The 11,101-nt window shown below is 44.7% G+C and overlaps 1 protein-coding gene across 1 annotated transcript in view; it reads left to right on the top strand.

The window, feature by feature from the left end:
* The first annotated feature begins 1,480 nt into the window (after nt 1-1,480).
* LOC104074954 (ankyrin repeat and SAM domain-containing protein 1A-like) overlaps nt 1,481-11,101 on the top strand; it is a 66,422-nt gene continuing 56,801 nt past the window's right edge. The window contains 7 exon segments of the mRNA XM_009575268.1: nt 1,481-1,684; nt 2,368-2,443; nt 2,748-2,849; nt 4,157-4,252; nt 4,363-4,559; nt 6,437-6,529; nt 10,445-10,562. Of these exon segments, the coding sequence (XP_009573563.1) occupies nt 1,481-1,684; nt 2,368-2,443; nt 2,748-2,849; nt 4,157-4,252; nt 4,363-4,559; nt 6,437-6,529; nt 10,445-10,562 (886 nt within the window).

The raw sequence follows: 11,101 nt of genomic DNA, 5'->3' as shown, positions 1-11,101 counted from the left end.
ATGATGCAAATACCAGATAAAAACGAATGGGAGTTTGCATGCATGACTCCTGTAATCCCTAGAATGACTTAACACGTTAATAGGATTAAAGTACTTATACAACAGAGCAACTTCTGCAGCGTGGTTGTGAAATGGTGCAAAATATTGACTGCTTCTAGAATCCAAAAAAGCTCGTGTGCTCTCAAAGCAAAAAGGAAGGTATTTTGACCAAATTCAGTTTCTAAGGTAGTACTTCTAACTCCATCAAGACAAGTACATTCTCCATTTTGTTTTTTTTTTTAATGGGAACTGTTCTTAAAATGACAAATTCAACCATGATTCTTTCAGCTAAAGTTGACGTGTGTAACTGTACTGAAGTTTTTTGGGTCAAATTGTTAGATAAGGATTTGTTTCTAAAGTCCTTAAACAGAAATCCATCTCTGTATAACACACAGTAGTAAAACTAGAAACTTGAGGTGAATTTAATTTGAGAAAAGGCTCTCTTAAATCTGGCAATGTTCCTATTTTGCACCTGCAAGTGAAATGTGTTAGGTTGCTTGTCTTTCAATGCTTTGCATTGCTGATTTTTAACCTGACGGTTGCTGCATGCATTAATTGGATCTGGCTTTCACTGTGGAGGTGTTCTCTTGTGGCTTGGACATCTCTTCCCCTCAGTTGACCTGAGACCTTGACTACAAGGGCTTGTTAGTGGAGTGATCTAATTGCACTGCTTTCTAATTCACAAACTGCATGTAACTTTGTGCACCCTTTCTCTAAACCGGCCAGCTTGCGAGCTTCAGAATTGCAAAGGTGGAATGACTGTTATAATCAGGATAAGTAGGATTTGAAACAATTGAAGTTTAAATCTAAAATGATGACGATTAAGCTACAGCAGATAGAATTCATGCTGCAGTTTGCCTATCATATATTGCAGCCTTTTATTTTTGTGGCACCCCAAAGTGTGGGATGCTGCCAACAAATAACAGACTGCTTTCCCCAAGTGCTAGCAGAATTAATGGGAATCCAGATACAGCTCGACAATCCCTTAAACTTTAGCGTGGTCCCTTGATTTTGATCTCAGTGCTTTGAAAGCCGGCTATTCCATATGTAGCACCTATTTCCCGTAGAGCAGATTTCCCATATCTTAGTAAAGCTTATTGTTCTGAATGTTTTTGAAGCTTTTACTGGGTGGGTCGGTTGATGAGTTCATGAGGGGATATCTGTGCCTGGTAAATGACTAGTGAAATGGTGAAAACATTGCTCCAGGCTCTGTTTCAAACTGGGCTCTCTGCTTCCCGACTGCTTTTTTTTTGTCTTGTTTTTGCATTTAAACTTCAATGGTTTGAGCGAGGCACGTGGCAGCTCTGTTCTCCCCCGTTCTGACGCGCTGGCGTTTGTGACCCCCCAGAACAACGACAACGAGACGGCGCTGCACTGCGCCGCGCAGTACGGCCACACAGAGGTGGTGAAGGTCCTTCTGGAGGAGCTGACCGACCCCACCATGCGCAATAACAAGTTTGAGACTCCTCTGGACCTGGCCGCGCTCTATGGGAGGCTGGAAGTCGTGAAGATGCTCTTGAATGCTCACCCCAATCTTTTAAGCTGCAACACGAAGAAACACACTCCCCTGCACTTGGCAGCTAGGAATGGTCACAAAACTGTAGTCCATGTCCTCCTGGATGCTGGCATGGATAGCAACTATCAGGTATCTAGAGTGTCTGTGTGAAGGGCTGGTCTGATCACTGGGGAGTGGGGAACCCCTGTAGTCATGATGTGAGAGCTCCACCTAACCCTTCTCCTGGAGGGATCGTTTATGAAAGATGAGCGATAGCTTTGTTTTCCTCTGGGCTGTTTGTTCAGCTCTTGGTTGCTCTGAGAAGCTGCTCAGAGGGATTCTGGTGCTGTGCATGCTTCACGCCTGCTCGTTAGTTTGACAAAGAGCCCCAGACACATAGCGAGGGAGGGGAAAAAAAGCCCTTTTGCCTAAGCTGTTCTGCCCCGCAAAACCATGAAGTCTTGATAGCAATGGAGGCAAACTGTTTCTTTTCCTATCAAGCCACTTGTGAATATGCTGTTTTCACAGCAATAGCTTGTATGTGGTGGTCTTGTCTTTCTTTTTCAGGACATGACCACCTCTTGCTAAGCTGTAGAAAGTCCTTTCTTGGTCCCTAACCCAGGCCCACATGTTTCTCTGAAGAGACCATCCCATTTTCCATTTCAAATTCTCAGCATTGTAGTAATATTGATAGTTTGTCCTCAGTTGTAGATATTGTTGCCCACACTTTGTATGTGATGCCATATATTTATTGCTTCTGTAACCTTCTAAAACATGCCTCCATCACCATTCCCCATTGTCTAGCTTCATGCTATTTTCCATTTAATTTGCAGACTGAAAAAGGCAGTGCTTTGCACGAAGCTGCTTTGTTTGGCAAGACAGATGTGGTACAAATATTGCTGGCTGCAGGTGAGAGAATGTTCCCCTTCTGAAGCAATAACATGATGATCCCTTCACCCAAACTTAAGGAAAGCCCTTTATAGTGGCAGCATATTTCTCCAACCAGCTATCAAAGTGTTGTTCCTCGGAGAGGGTTATAGGAGAGGTTATCTCCTGATGTTTGGCTTTAAATCTGCTTCTCTAGAGCATTTTTTTAGCTCCCCTCGCCCCCAGCGATGATCACACGTGTAAGCTCTAACTTGATTAAAGGCATGAATTTGCATATAGTTTGAAAATATTCTTGCTTTTGCCTTCTCTACACCTGTTGCCATAGGTATTGATGTGAACATAAAGGATAACAGAGGCCTGACAGCTCTGGATATTGTGAGGGAACTTCCTTCTCAGAAAAGCCAACACATAGCAGCTCTCATTGAAGGTAAGCGGTGTAGCTCTGTGTGGGGGCAGGAGGGAAAAGTTTGGGGTGATAACTGTGCCAGTGCAAGTACAGGATTTTGTTCTCTAGTCCTGGAAAGTGCTGAAAGCAAAGCAGCCTTGGGCCAGGTCCCTCGATGAGAATCTTACAGGTATTGGAAGGAATGGTGCTTAAACGCTCGGGTGAACTGTCTTCAGAGCAAGTGTTTGCAGGGGGACTTCCGGGGGGGGATTTAGGGGGATTAGCTCCTTTGCTGAAGGAGTGTGGTATGACTTTTACAGTTCAAATGGGCTTAATTGAGCTTTGTTTAACTCACTTTAGAAGTTAATTAAAATTAAGGATAGCCTAAATCTGCTTGCAGAATGCAAAGTAATAGCTTTAGAAATGGTTTTGGATTAACTATCCTTTATGTGTCTGCGTAGGCAAATAGTCATCCACAGATCTCACATCCTACTCCTCACCTCATTGTGAAGCTTGGGCATGGATTTTGCAGATGAGATTTACAGAAAAGGCCTTGATTACTTGTGGTTTATAAAGGAGCTTGGCCCATTGTGTCTGTCCAAGTTAGGGAATGAAATGTGGCATCTTAGCTAAATTCATACCTTGTAATTATGCTGTCTCAATTTCCTCTCAGCTGTGGGGAGAAAGATCAGAAGCGTATGCAACTGGTGTGCATTATTCATGCTTAGCATTTGAGAGCTTTACAGGTTCAAAGCACTTTGCAGACTTTTAATTAAGCTTTGCCTGTGAGGCTGGTAGGTATTATCTCTATTCTGAAATTGAAGACAAAGATGAGCTTTAAAACTAAAGTTCGTGTAGGTAAATGCAGTTAGTTTGCTCCTGTAAGTGAGCTAGCTGCATGAGATGTTGCTCTCTGACTTTATTCACGTAAGGTTAATGTTTCTGGCTGTGCCTGTGGTTAGGGGACCACAGCTAGAATTGGTTTTCCTGCTGTCTTACGACTTCAGAAGACTAGACCGCATCTCTGTTTAGTGATGTAGCTTGTGTCTACAACACGAAGTAATCTGCTCCATGACGTTGTGTCCATGCAGGAGCTTTGCAGCTTTCTGATTAAAGACTCTGTAAAAGTTCAAAGAACCATCCTTAACCCTGTGCATGTGATTAAAGAGGCCGCCTGCTTCTATTTTGGGATCTGAGCTGCAAGTTTTAATAATGTACTTTGGTTATTTTTTGGAGACTTAATAAGCTGACAGTTGGCCTTCCATCCACCAGGGAGGAATTACCATATGCTGAAGTGGACATAAAACTAGATTGAAATAAACTGACCCTATCACCCCACCTCATTGCAGATTACACGATTGGGAAGAAAAGTGCCAAAGCTGCAGAGAAGACTGTTCAAGCACCGCTTGTTCCAGCCACTGATCCTGTGTGCCGGGTATCTCAGGGTAGGCTTCCATGCAACGCGGCAGTTGCTAGCACTCTTCTTCCTGCAAATGCTGACTTTCCGAGGGCAGAAGCCCCGAGTGATGCTCTTGTCTCTCTCTTCCTTTCACAGGTGATGTGGAAAAAGCAGTTACAGAACTGATCATAGATTTTGATGTGAACCCAGAAGAGGAGAGCCCGTATGAAGCTTTATACAATGCAACGTCCTGCCATTCCCTGGACAGCCTTGCCAGTGGGAGATCTTCAGATCGAGAGTCTGTGAATAAGGAAGCGGAATCAACTGGTCTCAAAGTAGCAGGAGTCAGGCCTGTATGTCGCTATGTGTGTTCATCTCTGCTTGCCTTAGAAGGATAGGTAACTTACCTCCATTTTCATGATTTTGCAGCAGGCTGCCAGTCCCCCAGCTTGAGGAAATCTTTAAACCCATCCCTGACATTGATTAGAGCAGGCAGGTACCTCTCCTTTTTCACTGGTCTGTTCACATAACTTCCGTTGCGTTGCCCACGAGTAGCCGCTTCTACATGCCTGATTTTCACCTAGTGTTGCATCCTTCTGATTTCTGGCAGTTGAATACTGGTGCCTGTGAATTTTGGTTTGTCAGGACATTGCACTTAGCTGAAAGGCTAACTTCTTGTCTAGAAGCAAGCTTTGGCAACTTTTGTGTGGAGCATTTTTCTCATCTCTCTTGCTCTCTGCTTTGCCCAAGAGAAGGCGCTCAAGAAATTATCTTTAAGAATATCCTATTGGAAACTAGTTGGCAGCGGAAACGGTTTTTTGTGTATTACTTGCAGAGATCTGTAGAGGGTACTCAAGGCTTTACAAGGCAATGCAAAGCTCCTGGAACTGTCTCCAAAGAAGTCTTCCTCACCTTCTGTTAGTTGCATCTGCTGCCCCCCTAGCAATCGGTGGCAACACTGCTATGGGGCAGATGGGATGCTGGCCTTGCAGCATGCTGTGTCAGCTTCAGGGTTTGTTTTCTGGTTGGTTTTACAAAGCCTGCTCCATGGATGTATTTTTGGACAAAAAGCAAAGTAGGAATGAACAATTAAACTGCTGGTGGTACTGTAACCATGCTTCCTCTCTCTCTGCAAAGAGGTGCATCCTTTTTTCTGTACTATTAGCAAATATAGTAGAAATGAGACAAAAGCTTTAGAAGACTGATATTTCAGCCAGCTCTCTCTTTAGGGTATGCGGTACAAGATGCGCTATCCTGTTAGTAACTAAATCTTGGTGGCTTATATCCATCTGTGTACTGTCCTGTGTTAATAGTGTCTGATGTGAAATAAGCTCAGCTCTATCACGAATAAGAAAAGATGAGAGGCTGAACTGCAGCGAAAAGGGACAAGAAAGAGGGATTTGCTCCAGGAGCTTGCTGCAGTTTCTCCCAACACTTGCTTGAGTTTTTTGGAGTGAGCGGTTCTCCTCTGCCGTCTTTCCCTGTGCCATTAGATGGAGCTGTTGCAGGGCAGGAGATGACCTAGAGATGTGTTTAGCTCTGCATCAAGACAAGGCAGCGCAGCTCCAACTGCCCACAGGCAATCTTGGGATATTTGAGGAATGCAGTGCAGCATTGTCTCTTGATCTCTAGGGTTTTCCACTATAAAAGGTGCCTCTGGAATCACTTACTCTTGTTACTGTTTCATTAAGACACGAGCGGTATGAGTCTTCCCTTTCTACCCATTTGCATGAGTTCATTACTGACCTTCTCTGTGAAATGCTATGCCATTGAGATTACCAGTCTAGGTCTGAATGAACTGGCTTAAGTAATGAAGCAATAAAACTGTGTACACAGCACCTTCCACCCGAGCAGTTTTATTCTCCTGAAAGCATATTTGGTGCTCACGTGGGTCTGAGCTGGCCTTGTGCATTGTTACCGCTGCGGAGCAGAAGTGGGTGGTCTGTGTTATCAATAGCAGTCCATCCACAGGACTGCAGTACAGTGAATCTGCAGAAAGGGCTCTCTACCCTAACAGATATCCTGCTGGAAAGGAGGAGGAGGAGGAGGAGGAAAGGCAGCAACCATTGCCAAGCTCTGTGCTGTTAGGACTGAACTTCTAGTCCACCCAAATTAATTTCAGGAGGTCCTTACCATGCTGCATTCACAGCAGCATGGATGTAGTGTTGGTGGAAGCAGAAGGCGACGTGCTTTAACACAACGCAGTTGACAGTAGTCTTCTAAATCGCAGAGAGAACGTCCACCCCCGCCTGCCAAGCCTCCACCTGATGAAGAGGAGGATCAGCATGTGGAGAAGAAGATAGGCCATGGTGCTTCCTGTGAGGTATGTGGGACTTGATCTGGGATGTTTTATATGAATGTGGATTAAAGAACAGTTTTAATAATTTGGGAGGAGCCAGTTATGATATTACCTCCCTTGCAAGTCGGGTTGTGAATGTGAAGTTTTCTTTCACTCCAGCATTGCTGCTGTCACTTGCCATGGGAACTTCCTTTGTGCGGTTCTTCCAGGGCACCTCTGTGTTGACCTTCAGCCTTACTTTCCTATTCTTGGCTGGGAATTCCCTTAGGAAGAGTTTTTTCTGAATCACGTTGCGATGTGGACTGTTGCCCACTTGTAATGACCCCACCAAATGCATCTTCACTTGAGACTGAAACCCAGAGGGCTGTGGCTTCCTGCTTCCTCTTAGCTTCCAGCTGTGGAGGAGGTGCGTGGGCTTGTGGGTCCCACTGACGTGAACAGGGATCAGGGGCTTGAATTCAGCTGAGAGTCTGGCCCAGCATATGTTAAAGCTGTCTTCTGCAGAGGTCAATGTGTGTGAGCTGCTTTTTGGTGAAACTAAAGTTCTCCTATTCTGCATTGTTGCTCCTGGGCTTCCTATTGCTCATTTTTATTCACCTGCCTGTGAACCTCAGATGTGAGAGCTCCTCGGGAGACCCGCATATGGGGGTGTGTGAAACCACAAATGTGTCTTGGCAACTTCTGCTGACACCCAGGAAAATCTTCAAAGCAAAACCAAATCTTGTGGATTCCTTGGCTTTTCGAAATGCAGTAGGTTGTATGTAAAACAAGTGGAGTGTGTGCTGCCTCTAGCTGTCAGAACAGACTCCTGTTCACCAGATGCTTTGCTTTGCGTGTGTTGATCTGCTGAAGTTTCTACGAGGCATAAATGTGATCTGTTTTCTGAAGTATGTCAAATCTACATGAGACGTGTAAACATTATTTGCTTCAATAGAACTGACTTTTTATAGAGAGAGTAAAGCTCCAAACAGTGCATAAACAGTAAAACGGAAATGTGAAATTGTGGACTGATCTCTCCACTGCTGTTAAAATGGTTTTGCAGTGTGTGATAACCAGTCCCATGGCCAGCTCTGGGCAGAGGAGAGCTGGGTAGCAGGTCACGGCATAATTGGAAAGCAGAACTTGTTTATGACGATAAACACGAGGGAGGGAAACGTGCATTGACTGCTCTTGCTGAGTTATCTTGCCATATTTAATTATAAAACACCTGCTGTGTTGTCCTGCCATTAACAGCTTTAGAAACATGATCCGTTCAAGAAAATCTTGCTGGCAAATAAGCTTGTATGCAAAGTGACTCGCTGGGGAGATCTTGATTTGCAACCAATTCATTGATATAACTTACAGGCAGTGTGTGTCGCTGCCTGGAAATGACCTTCTAGATGTACCGATAAGGCAGTTTGGGGTCTGATTCTTTTTCTTTGCTTTCTACTTCTGGGGTGCCCTGCTTTTCTGACTCTTGCTCATTATTTATCATCTCAGTACATGTTCTCTCTGGGTTGGGCAGGCGTGAACAGGAATACGCTTAGGGAATGCTGTAAACGTCTCGGAGCAGCATCCTGATCTGCCATCCTCCAGACCTGCTCTCGCATTAGAGCCAGGACAGTTAGTCATTGAATATTCTGGCGTTGGGCCAAACTCTAATTTCAAAAGTAGTCTTTTTATTCCGTTGCCAAGATGGGGCTATCAGTCAAAGCAGATGTGCATAAACAAGAAACTTTTAACTTTCATCATGGAAAAACATTAGTACAAACAGGCAAAAGAGCTGATTGTTTGGAGGTGCTCGAGTGCCTTCTTCCACTATCTGCAGAAACCTTCTGGGTTTGTAGCTGAATAAGAGTCTGCGTTGTCAAATTAAACTTCAATTCCATTTGTTTACTACTCACCTCCGAAAGGGAAGTGCAGACAAAAGACAAGGCGCCATGATTGTTCCAGCAGTTTGGTCTGCAGTTCTGGTAGGGGAGGAGAGAGAAAGGGGACCTTTTAAAAAGTGTTTCAAAGTCCACTGCTGTGGATTAAGTACACTTTAAAGAACATGGTCATTATTAACAACATCTTATTTTGGGGCTTTGCTAATAGTGAATATTTATACATGCTAACCAACATGTATAAATAAATGAAAGATGAATTGGAAGAAAGTTTTGTTTGATTTTGTTACTCCTGGTTGCAGAGCCTACAGAGCAAGCACGGTTTGCCAGCAATGGTCTTCATTTTGAGTGAATTTGAACCTGAAACTCTATTTAAAGCTTGGAAGGATGAGACACGGAGAAAATAAAGCGTAACCAGGCCTATAAATGCATGCACAAAAGTTTACCAAGCAAAAGCTGGGAATTGTGTGCTGCTAGGGAGCTACTGCCTTCAAATGCGTTCAGTGCATTTGAAAGAGGACAGCACAATAATCATCATTTGCAGGAGTCTTAGGAGAATACTGATGCCTGGCTTGAGATCCAGGCTACAACTGTTATGACAGGCTGCTGCTGTGCAGTATTTTTCCAAGATCTCTGGCGAGAGTCTATTACCTACTGTTATGGTCTGATGTTTTTGTGCCACCATCTGGTCAGAAGTTTTTCCCTTAATTTGCTCATTATGAGCTCCTTCACCTGAAAAGGAGCGGGTCTGCCTGACAGCTCATGCTTGAAGCGGGTAGAATAAATACTTTCTTTGCTGGACATGGTCCATTTCCTCCCATTGAGAAAGTTGATTTAAAAGCCAGCTGGGTTTATGCAGGAACAGTACACGGATGCAGGACTCTTCTCTGTGCTGCTGGGTGTCTTTCCAAGACTCCCTAAGCTTCCAGAGGTCCTGGCTAGATTGCAGTCGGGTAGGTACCTATTTGCCCTTGAAGCAACTCAGATGCTTTCACTTTGCGGAAGATATTGGAGGTGGTGCTTAGTCTGCTGTCTAGACAGTGGCAGTTCCAGGAGTCTGTGAGAGGAGTATGAGAGCCCTCCTTGGGGGGATGTTTTGTTCAGACCTGTTCTTCCCTGTCTTGGCAGCAGGTAGGTATCACTTGCTTTCTGGCTTGGGTTTGACCCCACCGCGGTTGGCTGTAGGCACACATGGCTCCTGGGACGGGGTTGCGTCAACCTGCCAGGGTCTGGCCAGGAGATGGTGCTGAAAGGCAGCTGACCATGCAGGCAGGGTGCCATGAAGCCCAGTTTAGCCCCGTTAGCACTGGGATGGCACACGTGGCTCTCTAAGGATGTTGAATGCCTGTCATCCTTGGCGTTGAGGTAGACCGTCATGTGCGAGTCTGCAGCAAGACTCATTTGGATCCTGCATCAAGACCGCATCCCTGCGCATGGATGGTGGCTTTCCAGAGCAGCTTGCTGGAGGGTCTGCCAATATTACAAACAAGCTCTAATCAGAGGCTTTTTGGGATTTAAATGCATACAACCGCTGCTGCACATCCTGGGGTTAAACTGAGTTTATACAGTGTTGCCTGAGGGCTCTTTAGTCCTAAATGCGCTGTGCATCCTGAGGTTAGAATTGCTAGATACTGAGACTTCTGAGAAGGTGGCAGGGATTTGGTTGGTTTTTTTTTTTTCAGCCACATCCTAATAGGGCCAGCAACTAAATAGTGAATGACAATGCAAATTCCAATAGCAACAGTAAGTCTGAGTTGGGATGAACAGGAATAACGGTCTCAGCTCTTTTCCCCCCTCCAGGCTGTCTGCAGACCTTGCGCAGTCAATCAGTTGGTCAGTGCTAGAAAGCTGTCAGCAACCTTAAATACTAGAAAATAAAGGGGGTTTGGGTCTTCTTTTTTGAAGGGGGGAAAAAAAAGAAAAGGGAGTATTACATTTTGGATCACACTCCACAGCGAAGGTGTTGCCTCTGCCAATTCCTTGCTTAAACCATGGCATAAAGAGGCCTTGTGCTTTATTGCTGGGATAAATAGCATTGCTTTGTGGAGCACTACATTATGCTGTTTTTCATTAGGCCTCTGTTGCACGAGGAAAGAGCAGGGGAAGTGGAGCTGAGGAAGAGGAACACCCTTACGAGCTGTTGCTTACAGCAGAAACTAAAAAGCCAGTTGCGGTGGATAGGAAAACAAAAGGTAAGTGACCATCCAAAAAGCAGAGCTGTTTGCTTAGATGCATTTAAGGAAAATATAGAGGGCAGAGAGTAACGGGAACAATCAAACTCTTTGTTGGGTGGGGTGGCTGGGGTCTGGATTGCAATTGTTTTGTTTCCTGGTAATCTCACTTTTATAAAGGAGAGATCTAAATGTTCCTGTACAAAATGTACACGGAGGAAGGGCAACTCTGCTATTTTGACAGCTAAGAGATTGCAAGGACCTACTCTGTTAACGTAGAAAATAAGCAAATCTTGTGCACAGTCAAGTAAATGCAGAGGGGTGGAAGGCTGTGCCATGTTGTTACAAGCGAGATGAACCAACGCAAGCATTTAAATGAGCCGTATTCTCCATCCAGCTGAATTTGAAGACCTGCTGGCATTGCATGTTTATATCGGCAGATGATTGGCCCTGCTATCCTGGTCTTAAAATCAACATCCCGCTGTGTATTAAAGCTAATTCGAGATGTAAACTGACAAAGGAGGAAAACAAACATGTGTAGAGCAAGCCCCTTTCTAGAA

This window comes from Fulmarus glacialis, unplaced genomic scaffold, assembly GCF_000690835.1.
Source record: "Fulmarus glacialis isolate BGI_N327 unplaced genomic scaffold, ASM69083v1 scaffold18723, whole genome shotgun sequence".
NCBI lineage: Eukaryota > Metazoa > Chordata > Aves > Procellariiformes > Procellariidae > Fulmarus > Fulmarus glacialis.
This window is presented reverse-complemented; position numbering and strand designations above follow the sequence as displayed.